We start from the raw sequence: 23,018 nt of genomic DNA, 5'->3' as shown, positions 1-23,018 counted from the left end.
TTTGGTCTTAGAAGTATAAAAATGCAGGACTGAAGACAAGATGGAAATGATGTGTTATGAGAAATAAAACACATATGTCGCTATGTACTATAATTTTATTTTGTTTATTTTTTGTTCTTGTAGGTTTTTTGCTTTAGTGTAAATTTTGAAAGCACTGCTTTTAGTTTGAAAATTGGATTCAGTTTTTAGAGTTCGGACAAAACAATGGACGGTTTCAAGAAATGTATTTTATCAACAAAACTTATTTTGATGGTTACTGTATTTATTTTAATGCCCTCAGTGCACGGAGGCCAACAGCCTCCACGTAAACATTTCCACCCCCAACAATCAACTCAGATTTATGAAGTCTATCATGTTCAGGCCCTGCAGCTGATTGGTGGCATGTCTGATCAGAAAGCCTTTCTGCATCTTCACAGTGTGAGTCTGAGAGTTTCTGAACAACAGGATGAGCTGCTACACACCTGACACCACATTCAAACACACACAAGCTGCAAATCTGACACAATATTTTAGACCAAAGAAAAAGGTTCACAATTTGCAGTTAACATGAAGATATTCTAGAGTAGAAACAACACACAGCACACAAGTTTCATGTAGAGATGATTGTTTATTCTGGATGTTATTTTCATTCAGTTATTTTCCATTATTTTGAGCAATTTTCTGATTTATCCAGTTCATGTCAGAACAAACATTCACAGTAACAGCTGGTCCAGTACAGACACGTTCAAAACCAGAACTGATTACACCATAAATCATGTTGTTGTAAATCACTCCACCACCAGAATCACCCTGAGAGAAGAGAAATGTAGTTTGTGCTCCCCAAAATATCTAAAACATACACAGATGATATACAGTAATATTAGCAGTTAACTAACCCCACGTGCATCTACTTGATGTTCTTCCAGACACAGCCTGTTGTTATATGGCACATATGCAGTACACTGAGAGTATCTGGTAGGCTCACAGTCAGCAACACACATGTCTGCACACTGAAGATTAGGTGGTTCATCAGGGACTAGAGAAAAAGGAAAAGAACAAAAGTTATTCATAATCTTTCAAAAGCTAAAATTGTGAGTAGAATGATGTTTCATCTTTTCTTATGTTTCCAAATGATTTTTAAACAAGGAACTTGGCGCACAGTATATCTACTCCAAAATTTACAAAAAGAAAAAAACTTGTTCTTCATTCAGTATTAAACAAAAAACATAAATGTAAGTATAAAACAGTCACAGAAACCGAAATCAGATTCTAGCATTAACTGTGAAATAATCAAACAAAATATGGTCTTACGTGTGTGGCCGGTGGCATTTACTCTATAACCACCAAGTCCTGCAACCTGAACGACGTCTCCTCTAGAAACAGACAAAAAACAAAACAATCATAAATTAATTTCACATCCATCCATGTGACATGAACACAAAATAAATCAATAAATCATATGATGTACTCTGCAGGCTGGGTATTTCCAGGTGGCTGAAGTGTTTCCAGGCTCCTTAGACAACCATGAGCTGGATGACTGAGAACCTACAAACACACACGAGCAGCAGTTTATTTAATGTAGCGGTGAGCACTGCCCAAACCAAAAACCAAAAATATATATTGTACCCTACTTCAGCCAATCAGCAGTCTTCATCTGTTTCAGCATCAAACACACAACCACAATTTGGAGAGAGGTGAGAGATCCACACACCTTCATGAGAGGAGCCACTAATGTAAACTAACACCACACATGATAATCATGTGTAGTTGCTACTTTTTATGTGAAGTCTGGCACTAAACCTCTGTGTTCCTGTCATACTGCATGTACTATATATACATGTAGCATATACAAAGCACAATAATTAAGCTGTTAATAATTAACAATGTCTTCTGTAAGTATTTCATTTTAAAATACACATCCATTCATGCATTAATGTTTAATGTGTGAAACATTTAAAAAGTTAGTTAAATAATAAATAATAATAATAATAATGATAAAAACCCTCTGTAAAGGACTTTTGGATTTGATGCTTTATGTCTGGATCTTGCGCTTTTGCACCATCTGGTGATGAACAGTGGAATGTAGAGTTGGTTGCATTTTTGGGTCTCCACCCAACCCCTTTTTTGCTAGCACACATGGTTAGCTCCACACATGGAAAAAGTAATGTTCAAAATTAAATAAGTGCAAGAAATAAGTTAGAAAAAGATAGTAAGGCCACAAAGGACTATTTAGCCCCTCCTGGAGGTCAGCTTACTTTGCTTGTGTTCTTTAAATGTTTTATTTTCTGTGATTAATTACGTTGTGATTGATTTACACAAAGTAGAAGAATGCATTTTGATGTGATGTTTTTAAAAAAAAATCGTTTTCTTCTTTGAGCATTTCTCCCGAGACCAGAATAAACCCCGTTTTATAACTCTACATGGTGCCTACGTCAACCTTTGAAGGCGCTACACCCTCAAAAGAATCAGCTGTACAGCACATTTGCTGCTGTTGTTACCAGACACAAATATAAATGTGCCAAATTTTAGATCACAGGAAATATTTCTTAGAGCAGATTTTAAATCAGTAACTTTGCAAATTTAGAGGAAATGTTTTTGGACAACAAACGTGTCACATTTTAAACAGGGTTTAATCAGCGCTGACATACAGACATTTATGCGCTGGGTATAACAGACATGCTTACCGTGTGAAAGGACCGCGGATGTCTTGGAGCAGAGAAACATGCTGTATTGTTGTTTTTCTTTATTGCATAAGCAGTGCCCGACTGTCCGAAACGCTCTGTGCGGGTAGCAAAGTCGGCTCCAACGCACCTGCAGGCATCCATTTGAAAGAAAGGTGTCGCTGCGGCTAGGCTCTCGGGATAGTCAGGCTTTTATTTATATTTGCGGCATTCTGGTGCGTTAAAACTAGCAGCCTCTGTGTCCCGCTTGGATCACCATTCTGAAAATTCTGATATTTAAATAAAATGATGAATCGGCGAGTGATGAGGAGCCACGTAGATCCTAAAATGAGGTTTGATTAAATTAAACTCGTATGAACAGTGATGACGCGTTCCAAACAAACGATGCTTTCTACATGGCCAAATTGTGTGCTAACTACCTCACAGCGCTGTGTCCGGGGTCCGAAAAAAAAAGGTTAAAACGATATACCTTGCGAAAGTTGTGAAGTGCTGAGGAAAATACTGTGTGTCTGATGGGGTGTTTTTATATAGGTGGACTTGGTTTCAGTTGACCTCTGACATGGAGAGATGAAAAGAGCAGTTTGTAAAGAAAAAAGGTGAAAAACTATGGAACTACAGTTGGGATGTGTGTGCTGGGATGCTCTTGATAAGTATGCAGCTTTTATTGTTTTATGACTTGTTTTGCTGACTGTTGGGGCCCTACCTGTAACCCCCTCTGTCTCATCAAGTCTTACTGTTGCAGTGCGTTTGTGTGGCTACTAGACAATTATAGGTTGCATTAAAGGAACATTGGGGGGTCGATACAGTGCTATTGTGGCTAGTTAAGAATATGTGGTTTTTAGAAGTATCACAAGAAAAGTTTATTTCTAAAAGGATACATGTTGTTTGTGGTACTCTGTTTTAAAAACTACTAGCCTCTGTGTCTTTCAGAGCACAAAAGAAAAGTGCTCCTAAACTAGTTAAAAAAGTGCCTTTATATTACTACTGAGGTTGAGGCAGTAACAAAGTTCTTTAAATCATCAGGCAAGAAAATCCAGAAACCTTGGGTTAGCCGTGGCTATCCGGGTCATCTGAGCCCGAATAGTAGTGATGTGACGTTCTCTATCGAGGCTTCAAAGCTTGTGTCGAGTAATTGAGGGAGCGTTTCTGCAATGCGCGTATCGAGGCTTGCTTCATTTATGGGAGGAGCTGAAAATGATGACGTCTGAAGCCTCGCTGCCCGGCTGTACCACGTGACTGGTTCAGGAAGTGGTTCGAACTTTGCCGCGAGCTACGACAGCGATATAAACCCCTCAGACTTCATTCAAAAATGTGGGTGTTTGATGGAGAGTTGCGGTTAGTGAGAATTTGGAGACAGTTTGGAGGTTTATGAGAGAAAGTCAGGAGAGAATGGAGCCAGCTAAGAAGAGGAGGATATCCTGACCTGTGTGGGAACATTTTGATCTTATTCCTCCCAACAAGGTATGTAAATTTCTACAGAAGATGTATTTCCATAATACTGATGGTGCAATACAATTTATGTTAAGCTGTCTTTACTTTTGTACAAGGTGAAGTGTTTGCTATGTGCCAGGGAGCTGGGATATAACAACAACACCTCATCCATGCTTAGGCACTACAGAGCTTTGCATGAGAATAAGGGGAACGCCGATTGAGGAGCAAGACCAGGTGAGCCATCAAATGCAATGATAATATAGCATGCAGTAATGTTGCTAAATGATATAACAATATTATACAACTGTTATAAGTTATGTGTGTGATATTTATATTTGTGCTTTGTCTTTATTGTCTTTCCTCAGGAGAACAATCTCAAATAGATGAAGACCTGGTCAGCATGGTGATCGAGGACTCCCAGCCATTTAGCAATGTGAAGGACAAAGGATTCAAAAGATTTGTTAAATCATTAAATCCTAGCTATGTTCTCCCCACTAAAAAGGTCATAAAAGCAGTGAACATTTAGTTTTTACAGAATGTGAACAGGCAGAAGTGTGTAGCTGTCCATACCTCAACGTTACAAAAGCACAACTACTGTCCACACCCCAACCACACCTCACCTCACAGTAAATGATCATTTTCCATACTGCCAGTATAAATATACACAGTATACTGCCATCACTACAATATACATGTTTTACACACTCCTTTTGTTGTTGACATTTACAGGCTGTGTGCAAAAGGCCACACTCTTCAAATTCATGCCAACTAATATTTTTACGTCCAGTAGGTGTCCTACTAGAGCAAATGAAGCTTCAAGAAGCTTTGCGCTGGGATGAACCAATTGGATGAAAAGCTTCAGTGCTTCATGAAGCTTCATCTGCCCATCACTACCGAATAGCCTCCTTCTCCTCCTCCTGCACAGGAAATAATCCAAAGTCCGTTAAATTCAAAAGAGTCACTGAAATAAATGTCTGTTGGGTAAAACATGGTCAGGTTAAAAGCGAGCCGTTTAATGTGGCTGATAAAAGAGTACAAAAACAAAAGGCAGATGCACACAAGAAAGAACCTAACTAGAACTAAACTGGGAAAACTGAATGCTAAACACAAAAGGCAAAGAACAAAACCTTGAACGTTGCAAAAAACATAAACATGGAAACTCCTGGAGACATGGAACAACAGACAACTTGACAAAGAATGAACAGAAACACACAGAATAAATACACACAAGGGTGATTAGGGGGAAGTGGAAACACATGGGGAAACAGCTGACACTACTCTGACATAACGAGACAAAGGAAGCAAAGCTGACTACACTGACATAGGACACAGACCTTCAAAATAAAACAGGAAACATGAGACGCAGACAAGACAATATAAACTTGATAACATAAGACACGCAGCATGAAACACATAAAGGGCAAAGGGAGACTAAAACACAGGGGTAGAAGACACAAGGGGAATCTAAATAAACAAATGAGCTTAGATAACCTAATGAACTTAAAAATAAACCATAAACATCAAAAATAAACTAAAACTTAAAACGCTGGGTCAAAAGACCCAGGATCGTGACAGTGGGAGGTTGAAGCCTATCCCAGCTGCCACAGGGCAAAAGCAGGACAGGCTGCCAGTTTATCACAGGGCTAACACAATATATGTGATAGAAAATCAACTGAAATGTTTGATATTTATTTATAATAATAAGAGAATAACTACAATTTATAATAATATTATAGTTGTTATTATAAAATGTATTTATAAATATGTGTATATTTTTTATAACACCCAACATAAAAGGCTTCTTTCCAAACCTGAGCTGTTTCAGACGCTTCTTGAAATTCTGACTTCTCTGAACTCAGTGTAAGGTGTCTGCTCCCTCACTGCGGCTGTGCCTGGAAGTACTTCTGCTTCTTGTCTTCCCCTAATGCAGCTTTAAAGTATTAAGTATGAAGCAACAGTGCTTCTCTTTGTGCCTCTGAAATCTGTGTTCTCTCTACTGATAAACAAAAGAAACAATGTAAAATGTATTAATAAATCAGTAACAAAAATATAGCGTAGAAGGTAAGTAGAGATTTTCATACCATCTTCAAGCCTAATGCTTTTAAGTCCCACACTCAATGCAGCCTGACTCAAAACCTGATTCTAAATGGTTCAGCACAGACAGAGAGGCACAAATGTTTAGTATTAACCTAAGTTACTGATCATTTACAGTATTACAGAGTCTATCAGTCTTTGCATGAAGTAAACATTCCTGTAAGTTTCTAGCTGACTCTCAGGTGTCACAGGTGTGCCAGCAGGAAAGAGGGTCAATAAACCTGCATCCTGAAGTTTGTCATGCAGGATTAAAGGAGCCAGACTTTGTTCACACAGGTAGAATTTTATTTTACACTGACTCTGGGTAAGTATGAGTATCATACGGTTTAAATGAAGCACTAGAACTAGCAGAAATTTATTATAGATCCATTGAAGCTAATCGGGATATTTACTGTGAATCTGTGAATGCGTTTAACCATGTTACTGGTAACTTCATTAACTAGTAACTTAGCAACTTAGTCATAACAGGAGTTAATATTTCTGTCTAGACACCATTTAAATAGTAACCGCTTTACCACAATATAAGATAACCTTTACACCGTAACTTTAAGCTAGCACCATAAAGACTGTAAAACACGTAATAATATCTACAAATGCATCTCAAAGCTCTTACATCAGCACTCGCAGTATTACTCAACACAACCACATTAACATTATTGAGTGCAGTGTTGGGGAGTAATACATGTACAGGTGTTAGGTATGTAAAGTACAAAATATGAGTAACCAGTTCGTCACAGTTACAGTTTAAATAGGTGATAATTAGAATACAGTTACTGAAATAAATGGATTACACAGCGGTCATTTTCTGTTTCATATGTTAGGCTATCCCACCTCTAATTTTGGTAATTAAACGCATTGCCGGAAACCCAAATAAAACACGTAATAAGAGTGTAGGAGCCATATGAGTTGTTTCCGTCTGACTAAGTGGGTTGGTTTAAATGGACTCACTGTATTGGTCATGGGTGTGGGGCGTGTCTCATGGGTGTGGTATAAGATAAATGTGGTTGCACTCACTTGTTCACAGCACCTAATGTGATGAGCAGAAGGTAGGGTGAGCACGAGGCAAAACTTTCTGTTGACTGCAACATACCGCAACATGATCGTAATATTATCGCAATATGAATGCAAATTGAACACAACGTGATCGCAATTGATAGCAGCTTGAATGATTGTGATATATTTGGACTGTAACTTGATGGTGTTTGTATATTTGTGCACTAATTGATGCCATAGACCAGTTTGTAATTTTGACATAGTAGCTAGTGCAGTTATTCGTAAGTTGCAGTTATTTGTTTGTGCAGTCTGTGCGTTTGTTTGATAGTTAATCCCATATGCTGATTTGTGGTTTGGACAGTTGCATGTGAAAATAAAGAAGCAAATGATACAGAAGTGTTTTGTGCGTTAATTGTTGCGCGTCATCGGTGTCCTCATGTTTAGCCTGCCGCGGCCACTGGTTGGAAGAGCCGCAACAAAGAAGCTCGAATGTACTGTTGATGTTGATGCTATCAGTTACACAATGGACTCGGAGCCAGCACAACAGAGCCTGCAGCAGGGCAGGAATGCATTTCTTACTTGGAAATTCCAACACCACTTCACATTTAAAGAAGAAAAGGATGGGCGAATATGACTCACTATATAAAGTAGGCCAAATCTGATGCAAGTCTTTTAGTTTTTACTATTTCTTTTCCATATGGGAAATGAAGACAGAACACTAAACAGCAGTAACTTTTGTAGGGTTACTGAAGTTGGACTAGCTGGTATATAATGATGTGATCATTTATTTAACCCTGATTTTAACAGCTCCCAAAGAACCCCCACAGAGTCACTCTGTGAGCAGTTTGCAGACCACTTCAGGGGAAAAGTCAGCGCCATCAGATCTGACATTTTATCTAATCGCGATATGATTTTAAACACATCTGAGGGCTCGATTGTACCTGAGGAGACACTGGACAGCTTTGTCCTGGTTAATGCTGAAAACCTTAAGAAAGTTTTCTCCACAGTGAGACCCACCACATGTCTTTTAGATCCAATCCCCTCTTCACTCTTTAAAACACTTTATGGATTTTTTGAAGCTGAGCTTTTATACATGATGAATTGCTTTCTTCAGCTGGGTGTCTTCCCTGTTGCCTTTAAAACGGCAGTGGTGAGGCCCCTTCTGAAGAAGAGCAATTTGGATTGTAATGATTTTAATAACTACAGACCTGTATCCAACTTACCATTTTTAAGTAAAATCTTAGAAAAACTTGTTTTTACTCAGATTAATGACTTTTTGAATGATAGACAGATCCTGGAGATATTCCAGTCTGGATTTAGGGTGAACCACAGCACAGAGACGGCTCTCCTAAAGGTTTTAAATGATCTTAGATGTAACTGGGACTCCCAAAAGCTCTCAGTCCTGGTGCTACTGGATCTAAGTGCAGCCTTTGATACAGTAGACCACGCTTTTTTTTTTTTCTTTTTTTTTTTAAACAGACTGAAACACATGGTGGGCCTCTCTGGTGCTGTACACAACTGGTTCACTTCCTATCTCTCTGACAGATCTTTTATGGTGAGTATGGATACATGCTCCTCTAAGATCCATAAAATGACATGTGGTGTGCCTCAAGGGTCGGTTCTAGGCCCTGTACTTTTTAATTTGTATACGTTGCCTCTCGGCGGTGTCATCAGGAGGCATGGAGTGAACTTCCACAGTTACGCTGATGACACTCAGCTGTACATCTCCGTGTCTCCTGATGACACCAGACCAATGGATGCCCTTTTTAACTGTATTTTAGATATAAGATCTTGGATGGCAGAAAACTTTTTACAGCTTAACCAGGACAAAACTAAAGTTTTAATCATCTGTCCTGAGGCTCAGAGAGAGAAACTCTTGTCTAAATTACCGGCATTTTCACTATGTCCTTCGCTACAAGTGGAAAAACCTGGGTGTTATTTTTGACTCTGAGCTTGGTTTTATCCCACATGTTAAATATGTAACCAAAATTGGATTTTATCATCTAAAAAATATAGCCAGAGTCCGCCCTATTCTCTCTCGGGCAAACACGGAGATGCTGATGCATGCTTTTATTACCAGTCGCATTGATTACTGTAATGCCCTGCTCTCTGGTCTTCCTAAAAAGAATATTTCAACTTTACAACTTTTACAAAACTCGGCAGCTCGTGTGCTGACGAAGACCAGAGGGCGGGCCCACATTACACCGGTTTTAGAATCGCTGCACTGGCTCCCCGTGTGTTTCAGGATCGATTTTAAAGTTCTTTTATTGGTTTTTAAATGTCTTAATGGTCTTGGGCCTTATCTCTCAGATCTGCTTTTACCGTATGAACCCTCGCGGACCCTGAGGTCCTCTGGTACTGGCCTATTGATTGTCCCTAAAGTCAGGACACATACTCACGGAGAGGCAGCTTTTCAGTGGTATGGTCCTCATCTGTGGAACAGCCTGCTGGAGGAGCTCAGGGCCGCAGAGAACGTACATGTTTTTAAGAACAGGCTCAAGACCCACCTTTTTAATTTAGCTTTTACTTAACGTTTATTTATTTTATGCTTATTTATTCTATCCTGTTATTCTATTATTAATTTAGGCTTTACCTAATATTTATTGATTTATTTTTTAATCTTGTTACTCTATTTATATTGTATCCCGTTCTCATTTATTTTATCGTTTTACCCTGTATATATCCTATTGTGTCATATCTCCAGTGTTTCCTCAGAGGGCGCTCCCTGCACCGGGGCTGTGATCGACCGTGGTTGCTGGGGCTCTGGGGTCCTCTCAGCCTGGCTGGGGGGGCTTCTTTGCCTCCCTCCTGCTGTGTGCCCAGCCTGGAGGCTACGGTCTGTGACCGGCTCCCGGTGCAGACGGCTCCCTGTTATAGTGTTTCCTCACTTGGCTCATGCGTACCCAGCCCAATTTTACTCTTTGTGTGTGTGTGTGTGTGTGTGTGTGTGTGTGTGTGTGTGTGTGTGTGTGTGTGTATTCACATCGTTTATGTTAATGACAGTGTGGGGAGTGAGTTGGAGGGTGGGGTGGGCTGCTTTTAACCATGTAAAGCACTTTGTTCTACATTTTTTTTTTTTTTTTTTTTTTTTGTATGAAAAGTGCTTTATAAATAAAGATTGATTGATTGCTACATGATCGCTAGCGACACAGCTATGTTAGCATAGAAACACAGTGAAGCTGGAGGATGAATGCTAACTTTTTTCCACTCGATAAAAGTTAGCATGAGGGTTTCTGGTGGTCAGGGACAAATGCAATCGCATGGCAGGATGCCTTAAACAGATCAAACTTCAGTCAGGAGAATAACTGAGCTGTACAGTAAATAAGTTAAGAACAATGGAATAAAACAAAACAGTAAAAAATAAAACATAGTACATAAAAATTAAAACAGCCCTATATTTAAAAACAAGCTAAAACAGCATTGAATCAACTAAAACAACTGAAGTAAAACTAAAAACCAACATCTCACAAGGAGTGAAAGGCCAGGGTGAATAGATGGGTTTTCAGGAGTGATTTAAAAACAGGCAGAGAAGGGGCCTGTCTTATCTCTAAAGGCAGATCGTTCCACAGTTTTGGAGCTGCTACGGCAAAAGCACGATCTCCTCTAAGTTTACGCTCAGTCAGATGCATTTAGGAGCAGCTGATCAGCTGACCTGAGAGAGCCGGTGGGTGTATAAGGCTGCAGCAGCTCAGAGAGATAAGATGGGGCTAGGCCAGAGCTTCCCAAAGTGTGGGGCCCGCCTCCTAGGGGGGGGGGCGCAGAGCCATTGCAGGGTGGGGGGAGGGGGGGCGGTATGAAAAGGGGAAAAAAACAAAATGCTTGGACACTGCTAGCACGGGGCGCCTACACAAACGCAAAGCAGGAGATGAAGCATCGCTGAATAGGTTTCCAAACCAACTTTATTCCAAGCCAAAGACTAGAAAATATGGTGAAGCATATCTGCCCTTTGGTTTCACCTGCACAAGCGCTGAGGTAGGTCTCCCCTGCAGAATTGGTTTTCCCTTCGTCGGGAGCAGCGCTGGGCTGTTCAAATCACGGACAAACAGTATCCCACATTCTTGATTTTTAGTTCACAAACACTTGTTGTAATGACTAACTACTCCTGACATTTTGGAGACGTTAGCTCTTTATACAGTAAAGTTAGAGTGGGATACAAAAAATATCAGGCTGATCCTGCCACGATTTGTTCCCCCGGTTCAAATCACGGAATAACAGTATCCCACTGTGACACACGCTAGGCACAGATACACCCACACACAGGTCGTTGTCATCAGATCCCACATTTATTAAGAGTGTGCACTGAATTACAACAGAACACCGTCTGACAGCGGTCGGTTTCCCCAGCGTCTCTCTCCTCCGCTCCTCTCCACCTCACTATATAAAGGAAAGGAAAACCACCATCAGTCCAAAATCGCCATCAGCTGTTCTTACCAGCATCGCCCCGTTGAGCTCACTGCACCACTCCTCCCCTGCAGCCGCGCCCCGGACCACACCTCCGCCACACCCACAGTTTATGTTTTTAATCCCATTTTGCACAGAGAAGCATTTTTTGAAAAATGTATTGATAGCAATGCTGAATATTATTACACAGTAAAAAAAACAACTACATGTAAAATTACACCGTAGGGGTGTATGTCTAAGGAGCTCAATGAGGTAGCTTGGAGCTATATCGTTAATAATTCGGAAGGTGAGCAGCAGGATTTTGAATTGAATGCGATACTTAACGGGAAGCCAATGCAGGTCGGCAAGGACAGTGGGTGATAGAGGCATTACATCGGTCTTTCCATCACATTTGTGGCTTCTTCTCCGCTGCTTCTAAGTGGAAATTGGTACATTTGACTTCACTACAATTATCTGACATCTTTAGTTGTTATTTTACAGATGAAGATTTGTGCTCATGAAACGCATGAAGTACAATTTTGTTTCTGTAGTTGATCAATCAGTTATTTGACTTGCATGAATTCAGCAACTATTATTATATGTTAAGTCTTTAAAAGTACTTACTGTTGATATTATTTTCTGTAAATTGTTCAAAATCATAAATGTGTGAGAAGCACTCAATCAGGGGCGACTCCAGCATCAAACCTTTAGGAGGGCTCAGCTCAGTCTTAATGTCATGCTTTTAGTGTTGCCTTCAAAAGAAATGTAATTTTTGGATGACCTACAGCAGTGTCTAAGAATAACAGATTTTAATATAATACATCAGCTTTACGGTGGTCACTTTAGTTTAAAACCCGATGCAATGGCACAGTCATGTTGACAGTAAATTTCAAAAACAGTTTAAGAAAAAGCAGATCAGAGGAGAAACCTGCACGGCATTGTTTCAGTCTCTTAACCACATAGAGGCAGGTCCACCAAATCATCAAGTATTTAAAGTACCATTATACAATACAGACAGTTCAAAATCCCCCTGCGACTCCACGTACCTGCACAAGAAGCAAACTGGTAATAGAGCTGATTTTAAATGACAGCTTTTGAATTCATGCAAACCCAAACACTTTGTTGTGCAGACTCAGCACAGAGACTCGTGTACACCAATTCAGAGAGTGGAGAACAGATTTGTAGTCTGTCACATCAGTATAGTGGCATTCATCCTGTTCAAGTTTACAGTGATGTGAATGTTGCTAAATGCTATTATTCACATTAATAGCAGAGTGCTACTGAAAAGCACACAACGCATCCATTTAATGCATGTAGATGTTGTGAAAAATCCACCTGATCTCTGTTAGTTCCAGTCTCTCTGTCCGCGCTTCCTCTTTGTACTGACAATCACACACAAACATTTTATATTCAACTAAAAAAATAACAAAAAAAATATGTATATATTCTTGTAATAATTATTTTAAGAGCAGTTTCGGATCATCGTTTGATAAGAGCATAGCACCCTGCTTAGTTATGAGCGATCACCATAGATGAATGTGGGCAAAGCAGAAGTGACATATATGTAGCCAGGTGGAAGGTCTTTATTATCGGACATGTCCCTGACTTTGACTTCATGTCCACTCTTACCTGTTTCTTATGTGTGCTGTGTTCCTCCATCTTTCTCCCTTTTTCTCCCCAGCCATGAAGTCTTTTGAATTTTCACTCAATAACAGCACCTTTTAAAGTTATTTGTTTTTATTTATTTAAACATATAGTAAAATTAATATAAAGTGGTACATGTTATGCACTACCTAAAGTGTGAAGTCACAGAATGATACTATTTAGTGCAGTTTTTAATCATTACCAGTCTTCATCTTAGAGCTTGTGCTCTTATTGTGCCATGATGTCTCCTTTTAAACTGTGTGGATATTCACCTCTTCTTCATCCTTCCTGTTCCTTTCACCAAACTGCTCACTCTTGTTCTCCTCTGATCTCACTTCCTGTTCTGGTTATAAGAAGAATGCAGTCAGCATGTGTCAAAGACACTCCCTTAGATTAGATATTTAACATTTTATTTATCAACTATTTTATGCACTAAATCAATCAATTATTAAACAAATATCATATTGTAGAAAAGCAAATAATAATGCACTAAGCAGTTTCATGCCACAAGAGCTAAATGGTCACTTCACTGTATTTATTTCCCACAAACTACTATACCTAGGATCTTCAAGTTTCCACTATAATTCATTAATCTGCAGCGACTGTAGAACATAAAGTATATTGACCTCTATTGCTTTCTTTATGACTTGGCCTGAATACACACACACATACACATCTTTGAATAGCACAACAAATGAGGTAATTTTCCATGTGTTTTAATAGGTTTTAGTGATTTATGGGTTTTATGTATGTGTGTGTATTTTGGTCTTCAGTGTAAATTTATACAAACTGTAATTTTTTCAGATGAAAGATCCATTATTTAATGTTGCTTTATGTTGACTCTATGGAGAATAAAGCCTTGCATGAGTGTTGCTATTTTTAATTGTGGAGTGGAAGACCTACTGTACTTGTTGTTTAGTCTGTGATCTGAATGCCAAATTTAACCAGATTGAAAGCAAAGGTTACAGCTGGGATATTCCACACATTTGAAAGACTCATTGTGTAACTCAGATGTTTATGAGCTTTGATCACTCCAGCATAATAATTATCATGTAACTGCAAGAAGACTTAATGAAACTGAAACAATGCACCCTAACACAGGCATTTGAACTGTACGCTAAGGAGTGCATGAAGTGTACCTCTACAGCTGAAAAGAGTTTGACTCTATAATTTCTGGATCTACTGATTTGTTTCTGATGTATCTCTTCTTTTATTTAGCCTGTATTTGTATAGTGCTTTACTAGTCCCTAAGGTCCCCAAAGCGCTTTACACAACCAGTCATCCACCCATTCACACACTGGTGATGGCAAGCTACATTGTAGCCACAGCCACCCTGGGGCGCACTGACAGAGGCGAGGCTGCCGGACACTGGCGCCACCAGTAGGCAACAACGACCCAAGGACACAACGACCGCGGCCGTACAAGCCGGGGCTCGAACCGGCAACCTTCCGGTTACAAGGCGAACTCCCAACTCTTGAGCCACAATCGCCCCATTATGAACAGAAAGATGATGAAATCCTCTTTATTTGAGAAAATGTCCTTAAACTATTTTTCCTCCTTCTTACTGAGTTTCCAAGCTACCTCTTTGTTAAGTGAATAAACTATTTGAACAAGAAAGATATCATGGCATTTATGATGATACTGTGTGTGTGTGTGTGTGTGTGTGTGTGTGTGTGTGTGTGTGTGTGCGCGCGCGCAGAGGGGAGGTCAAGACAGGAGCTCGCTGAGTTGACCTGGTACATCAAGTTTGGATTTCCCCAGTTATTGGTAAACAAAAAAGATTTAAACTTAAAAGATTTTGAGTTCATGCACACTAGAGAAAAAAAAAATTCTCTTCATCACAATCATTTGTTTAAAAATATGGCTATTTTACTGATCTATGGTTATTATTAAAGAGGAAGGAAAGAAGAAGAGGAAGCCTGAGCCCAGGTTCTGTCCATTTTCATAACAAGTGACAGCACAGACATCTGAGCTTTTTCGTCATAAAGATTGTGATGTGAAGCATCAGCAGGTAAAGTGTCGTTAAAGTGTCACTTCAATAATGCTGCTGGGAGAAAGAAGTGTTGACACATACTAGTTTTGAATAAAAGGTTTAAAACACAAACAGTCGAATCCTAGGTGTTGCTTTTAAGCTTAAAGAATATAATAAGTTCTAAGACAATTCAGTTTACTTCTTACTGTCCATGTTGTGTTGTGGTATTTACTTTATCATGAATGTACGCTACTTTGTTCTAGCGACTGTAAAAAAATAATTGTATTCATGAAATAAACTAGACTTTCACAGTCTGCATCTTCCACAGTTTTTATGCTTTTTTTCCACTCCAAGTTTGACACAAACCCACAGACAACCAGAGTTAACTAACTATGTGAAGCAATCACAGACACTGTAATGGCTGATTTTTCTAATAAACACAATCAGGTTAACATTAAGGTTTAACATTGAAGGAGATTTGTTCCATAGTCACAGTTATACTTGTATTTCCTTTACTTACATCCAACACTACTATGTTCTGTTTCAGTCCAGGTGCTGGCAGTTTATCCTTTGTTGTTTGGACAAATAAGCTTAAAGCTAAACCTTCATGTTTTTGATGGGAAAGTTTGTTAAACCATTGCTCAACTTATGTCTGCATGAGAGCAGATAATTATGATGTACTTGTAAAAAGACTTGATAAGCAGGTCACAGCTGAATCAAGGGGTAATAAAAATAAGACCACGCGGTCTCAGCACGACTACACATGCAGTGGGTTATCGCACACATTTGAAAGACTCATTGTGTAACTCAGGATGTGACCCCTTATAAAGGAGACAGAGAAGTTCTGTTGTTCAGTCAAGTAAAACCTGGTGAAAGCGCAATTCTAAGACTCTGGTCGTTGCTTAAGTGTATAGATAAAAAATCTTTTCTTCATACATTCTTTTCTTACTATATTAGTATAATCGCCAAATCGATCATTTAATATTTATCTCCTGAAACGATCTACATTAACTTTTTATCCCTAGAAATGTGTTTCCAGAGTCCCAGGTTTAGTGACTTCCTGTCCACCATCACATTAGCCGAGTAGTTGTCAAATTTGAGGGGAGCAGAGAAGATCAGACACCAGTCAGCAGGTCAGAGGCCATCTCTCATTTCACAAATCAATCACTTGATTTATAAATGGAACAAACACCCCATCAGACCAGGTAATGACCCATTATGAGACAACAGCCGTCTGAGAGGAGATGTTCTGTATCACAAAACATGGGAAACAAACAAACTCTAGGCATTCTGAAATATATAAAGCTCAACAAAAAAAGACAACCATATCAGATCCTGATGTAATTCATGTTGTTGTTGTCTTTATTAGTCATTTAAAAAGAGGTCCAGAAAAAGTGTCCAGGAAGAGATTCTACTATTTATGCAGCACTGCCCCCGTGTGGCCACAAAGACACACAACAGCTTCATTTCTCAGCCTGTTGCCTTCTTTTTCCTTCATGATGTAAACAGTGAATGAACCGAAAGAAGTCAACCCATAAACTGTTAAACTGATACAACAATCATGATGATTATGTAACAAGTTGTAGTTGACTTTCTGGTGGTCGTTTTGGTATACAATTTAAAAGCCATTTTCTTTTATAAATACACCATACACTTTGTTCTTGACCATTTCTTTTCCTCATATCCTTAACGGACAGTGGAGGAACACTACATCTAGCTTCTGTTTAACATTTATCCAGGCGCCCCCACACTGTACCTCTACAGAAACCAAGGGAGAGACAGACACACAAAGATTTCCACTTGAATCTTGATCTCAAAATAGAAAAAGTTTTATCACAAAATAATTACAAGAGCACAAATAAAAACTCGAAACCAAAGACAAATGAAATAAAAGGGCAAGGCCCTGCGACTGAACACAGCACATCTTGCACACCTTTAAAATTCACAAATTTCAGTTTTCTTTGTCAGTCTGTGGTATTAAAAAAATCTCAACATGATGACCAATGTTTGACCTTTCACCTCTAGCATAGTTTTCTCTGGATTTCAATCTGGCCACTCCTGAAATGACATTTATCAGTGTATGTACAGCATCCATTTTTGGTTTAGACAGTCTGACACAGACCGTCTCCATGGCAACCTCCGAGACTCTTCTTTTCCTAAAAAAAAAAAAAAAAGTCTCTATATGACCACCAACAAACCTGTTACACAATATTTTTTTCACCAGCTCACCTTTGCTGAAGGTTCTCATACAAATCTAAACATCTTTTGAGAAAGTCCACATCACTCTGATCTGTAATGAAAACAGAAAAACAATGACAACACCAGCAGAGGCCTCCGACATAAACCTGGCAACATAAATCTAGATAACTTTGCTTATTTATCTCTTAAAACATTCAACAAAGATTAAAAATTCTAACAAATATACCAATATAAATATATATTCCAGAAACAGGACATTCCAGTTAGATCCTCTCCAAACTTATACTGGGCAGCTCAGCCCATCATCCACTTTCACAAAACAGAAAGCCGCCTGATACAACAGCCCCAAAAGTGACAAAAATCCACCTCCAAAAAGCAAAACTTCTCATAATGGAAAAACAAAAAAGATTGTCAATCCTATCAAACACTTTCTCTTAATCTAAAGAAATTATTCCAACATCAAACTGTACAATTTACAAATAACTACCAAGTCTCTCATGAGAAAACTCTTGTTCACATTAGAGCTGTGTGGTACACAGTACGACTGATCTCTGTGAGCGATTCATTTCACAAAGTGTTTCGGCCTGGTGGCCAGTACTTTTGAAGGAAGTTAGTAATCTGTGCATAACAGAGCCACGTCTCCATTTCTAAGCAGAGACAAATCTCTGTTTTTTAGGGAGAAGAGAGAGCCCCACATGATGGCTCGATGCCAGTAACAGTCTTTTACAGAAGTCTGCAGGCAGCCCACCCTGTGCAGGAGCCAGCTGACCAGCAGCAGCACTAATCTCCTCCAAAGAAAAGTTAGCATCCAGGACAGCTCTGTCCTCAGAGCTCAGCTGAGGAAGCCCCTGCAGCAGCTTCTCCACTCAAGCTTTATTACTTTACTCCATCCCTAACATGGTGGTGTAAAAGTCCACGGCATACTGACCTGCTCTGCATCCAGGAAAAACCACTAACGCCACATAAACTACGCTAACAACACCATACACAATTACACTAACTCATAATCAGCCTCACAACACACCACACATAAAAAAAACACAACTTTCAGCCAGACAAACCACACAGTCCACCAAACTTCCATCATTCACAAGAGAGAGGGAGAGATATAAAACGAGAGAGTTTAGTGGATGTGTGTTTGTGTGTGTGATACACACAATTTATGAATGTACTCTCCAATAAAGGTTATGTAGTTGATGAAAAGTGGGTTAGATTAAATGTTTACATTTCTTGTGCATGAAGTAAACTATAATATTTATATGTAAAATTCCACACCTACACCTGTGCGCCCTCACACTGCAGCACATTTTACTCCCCTGGTTGCAGAAACCATTCTATATTTTGTCACAGCTGCAAAAGAAGCTCCACTCAAAGAAACTCAAAGTTGATGGAGAGGAAGAGATTTCAGAACATGAGGCAGGAAGGTGGGGAGAGAGTGAGGCGGTATGGCACACAGGAAACGGTCGAGGGCAGACTCAAACCCAAGCTCCTGCAGTGGGAACTCTAACGTTTAGTACATGTGTCCCCACTCAGCCAGGTGAGATATAGCAGAACCATCAATTCAGAGTCTGACAGTAAGGGTGAAGACGAGCCTGACTGTTGGTCTGCTCCAAAACAAGCCCATAAGCAAGCTTTGAAATAATATGTTACAAAAGTGTGAAACTGCGACATGAAATTTGATTTGAAAATGAAATTCATCCTGATCAGGAGCTGTTATGATCTAAATGGTGTTCTAGATCCAGTAAGCATTCATTCAACTTGTATGCAGCAAAATTAAAAATAAGTTACCACATGTTGTTTTTTAATTTGGTAAATAATTGATAAAATGTTAAAAGTACTGGTCGTACCTTAGCCACATGTTTTTTCTGTGTCCTGAGCTACAAGGTTTCTGGACAGGGTATTTTGCTATTATGTCAACTGTTCTTGGGGTAACTCTTCATCCTTGTCCTCTGATTGCTGTATTTGGGATTCCTGTTCGCTCACTTACACTTGATTCCACACAAAAGGATATTATAGCCTTCACATCCCTATTAGCGAGACGTCTAATATTGTTGCATTGGAAGTCTGTTAAGTATCCTACTGTTTCCCGGTGGCTTGAAGATGTCATGTTTTTTTTAAAACTTGAAAAAATTAAATATACGTTGAGAGGTTGCACAGCCAAATTTTTTCACAAGTGGCAACCCTTTATCTCTTATTTTGCTAGTCTAGAGGTATTGCCTGTTTAAATCTAGGGGGCGTTGTGGTTTGTTTTTTTTTGTTATATATATATATATATATATATATATATATATATATATATATATATATATATATATATATATATATATATATATATATATACACATACATACATACATACATACATACACACACACACACACACACTTAGGAAAATGAAGAAAGGTTGACTGTATTTCGGTAATTACTTACAGAAAAAGATTGATGAGCAGAAAAAAAGAAACAAACTTTAATTGTTTCTGATTAGAAGCTGTACAATCCGGACTGACTTTAACAAATGTGCTATAGGCTCACCTGGAAAATAGTGAGCTTTAAAAGACTGATTTTGTTCCAAAGGCTTGCACAGACCTCAACCAATCCTAAGGCTAATTAGCACGGCTAGAATTTTAAAAACATTTGTTAAATGATGTCATTGCTAACATATACCTGTTTTAGAGCATGGTGAGTAGCGAGAATGCAAAGTTATTGTTACCTCTAAAAAGAAAAATGTGAAGATGTGATATTAGCATGAGCTATATAGTATCTCCAAAAGTTGATTCTGTTCATCTGGACTTTACGTTTTGTGGGAAAAACGTTTCGTCACTCATCCAATTGACTTCTTCAGTCTCAGCTGACTGCAGGTTTCCCCAATCTTATAAACAGTGCATGTATATGGTTACCTGCCCCCTTGCAAAACTTTGCTAGACCCGTCCCTGCACAGTTACCAGCTGTCAGTAAAAAAGGATCCTGATGTTATTTGTCTCTCAGAAACAGTTCATAACTTCCCTTCAACTTATTCATGTCACCTAAAAGGTAAACCTGTTTCTCCATCACCTGTTCAGCTCTGATGATTCAGTAAGGACATCTCCTGGTTTCATCTTCACGTTTCCCTCTCACCATATATCCAAACCGATATCATGACCAGCAGCTGTTACAGCTGTGGCTCCAGCCAACATCAGCTGATACTAGAAAGTAATATTAAATAAATTCTAATAGCAGCTGATCAAGTTTTAACCTGCTGCTGTTGTTTAGAGCGACCACCGCTGGTTTCCTCTTTCTGGCTCGAAATGCGCGATAAACAAACAAGAGAGAAAAGCGATCAGCTGATCATTGATCAGTTTCATCATTTAAGTAGCAACAGGAGAGAGAGGGAGAGAGAATGGGAGAAGAAGAGGCAGCTGGCCACGTAAAGACACAGAAGAACTCCAGCTTTGTGTATTTTTTTTTTCATTCAAGCTGGAGTCCGGGACAAATCGGGTTCCTTTTCAATACGAGACGCGGCCGGTCCGGCGGCCACCACGGGTCTCTCCTCCTCCTTCCTCCCCTTTCCCTCATCCACCTGCTGTACTCAAAATTTGTACTCAAGTACAAGTACTGTTACACTGGTTAAATTGTACTCAATTACAAGTAAAAGTAATGGTGTTAAAAAATACTTGAGTAAAAGTACAAAGTACTCTTCTCAAAAACTAGAGTATTAATTACTTTTTAACACACTGATGTTTTATTCTGTCGTCAATAGCAGGCATTCAACTCGATTCACCAGTATAAATATTTATGTTCAAAGCACATTTCTCAGATGAACAAGGTATAGAAAGGTAACTTGTTTTTTAAATAAATGTAGATATAAAAGAAGGAATTTTGTTTGTTAAAACAATGACAAATATGTTTCTGAACATGCGTAGAACCGTTTAAACTTTTCCCCATACACTGAACAACAGGCAGGTGAGTGTCTTAAACTCTTAGCATTTCTGTCACACTTTACTTTCTGAACCTTTTGTTCAGTTTCAGCAAGAGCTGGTTTTCTAAATTAACAGAGGCAATCCGACTTCGTTTGGCTGTGAAGAGTAGACCAGCACAGCTAAAAAGTCGTTCACACGCAGCAGAAGCAGGCAGAGCTGTGTTCAGTTTAAGAGAGAGGTTTTTGATACCTGAGAAGGAGTGCAGCAGCTCCATGGTGTCTGTGGCACAAGCAAGGTAACCATCAAGCTCAACTGCACTTTGCAGCCGTCTGGAGATTGGTCTGGAGAAGAATTCATCTTCATCAGATGACTCTCTTTGCTGATCCTCACTCTCATGCTCTGTCGTTTCAAGATGTTGTTTGATGTATGTCAAGGCTGTAATTGCAAGTAGATAACACAATTTTGTTATTTAAATTTCAGTGATTATTCCTGAACACAAATTTAAAAACGGCAAATTCTGAAAAAGGATTGTTTAGTATTCGGGACAGACCATCAATAACTTACAATGTATTAGGTGAAATACTCACTTAAGCATGTGTTCAAATGTAAAAATACACAAAAATGGGATCACATGAATCCTTACCAGCCTCTGTTACATCTGCTCTGTCAGTCCAGGAAGTCTTGAACTTGGGTAAGAGGACTGCAGCTGCAGCCAACTCTGGATCCTCCATCATCGCTCCAAAACGCTTTTGAAGGCCATTTTGCAGGACTCTGATGAGTGGCACGCATGTCTTGCTTGATGTCTCCAGCCTGCTAAGTTTGAACAGTAGTTGTTGGATTACTGGCAGGAGCCATCCCATAAAGGAAGTGGACTCAGACTGAAGAATGTTTGAAGCTTTCACCAGTGGCTTCATGGTGGTACAGTACTCCCTAAGGAATGCAACTTCTGCAGGACTCAACCTGTAAGACACAACAACAAAACCCACCATGACTATAACAGGGATCTTCTGATTTAATATTAAGAGTCTGCTCACGTTTTTAACCATCCATTAAGGAAAATTCACAAGATTTGCAACCATATTGGTAGGTGTCCAATTTTACTCACATTTTCACCTTGAACTCCTCACAAATGCTCCTGATGGCATTTTCCCCCTTCTCATCAATGATGCGTATTATCCTTTCAATGGCAAGGTAGGTTGAATTCCATTGTGTTGCATTGGGACGAATGATCTGTAGCTCACACTTGTCCTCTACCACTTCATTAGCCAAATGAGTTTTGTTCCAAATGGCCTGGCATTTTGCAAAGCATGCACGGGAGAGCCTCTCGTAGGTTTCATTCATGCTCTCTGCTAGGGCAGCATCAGATGTTGCCACAAGGTTTAGCAGGTGACATGCACATCGCTGATGAGACGGGAGTTGATACTCCAAACCAGAGTCTTCATCAAGAATTGCACTTGCCTCATGGTAGTCAATATGGTCAGTCAGGTCAATAGTTTCTGGGTCTGTTTCATCTTCAGCTTCATCTGCATCATTTTGTGCCCCAAACAGTGGATCCAACTTTGTCAAGGCCTTCCACATATCAGTTGTGGTTCTTACAACTTTGCCTCTAATCTTGTATTGGCAATGGATATCATCAAGCGCACCAGCAAGCATGTCAAATGTGTGAGACCCTCTCAATCTTTTGCATGCTGGTGCTGCAGATCTTCTTTCCAGGGACTCTTCCTCCAATGGCATGTGACTCCAAGGTAA

At 39.4% G+C, this 23,018-nt stretch overlaps 1 protein-coding gene and 3 long non-coding RNA genes across 4 annotated transcripts; 1 reads left to right on the top strand and 3 right to left on the bottom strand.

Moving 5' to 3' along the window:
- Positions 1–599: 599 nt before the first annotated feature.
- Positions 600–3,384, bottom strand: LOC308403919 (beta-fibrinogenase mucrofibrase-5-like; the record flags this gene model as incomplete). The annotated part of the gene is made up of 7 exons (XM_080893712.1): positions 600–789; positions 876–1,015; positions 1,291–1,352; positions 1,448–1,524; positions 2,664–2,790; positions 3,130–3,161; positions 3,364–3,384. 7 exons carry the CDS (start codon positions 3,382–3,384, stop codon positions 634–636), a joined length of 615 nt encoding a protein of 204 aa, XP_080749838.1. The 3' UTR covers positions 600–633.
- Positions 3,385–4,005: 621 nt separating this feature from the next.
- Positions 4,006–5,722, top strand: LOC308404325. The gene is made up of 3 exons (XR_013973097.1): positions 4,006–4,121; positions 4,208–4,325; positions 4,457–5,722. It is a non-coding gene; the product is annotated as an uncharacterized lncRNA (long non-coding RNA).
- An 11,044-nt stretch (positions 5,723–16,766) lies between these two features.
- Positions 16,767–21,582, bottom strand: LOC308404067. The gene is made up of 3 exons (XR_013973057.1): positions 21,519–21,582; positions 17,404–17,464; positions 16,767–17,330 (listed from the first exon to the last, which is right to left on the bottom strand). It is a non-coding gene; the product is annotated as an uncharacterized lncRNA (long non-coding RNA).
- Positions 21,583–21,681: 99 nt separating this feature from the next.
- LOC308404165 lies at positions 21,682–22,512 on the bottom strand. The gene is made up of 3 exons (XR_013973075.1): positions 22,375–22,512; positions 21,913–22,229; positions 21,682–21,704 (listed from the first exon to the last, which is right to left on the bottom strand). It is a non-coding gene; the product is annotated as an uncharacterized lncRNA (long non-coding RNA).
- Positions 22,513–23,018: the final 506 nt, after the last annotated feature.

This window comes from Rhamphochromis sp. 'chilingali', assembly GCF_963969265.1.
Source record: "Rhamphochromis sp. 'chilingali' genome assembly, chromosome: 10".
Lineage (NCBI taxonomy): Eukaryota > Metazoa > Chordata > Actinopteri > Cichliformes > Cichlidae > Rhamphochromis > Rhamphochromis sp. 'chilingali'.
This window is presented reverse-complemented; position numbering and strand designations above follow the sequence as displayed.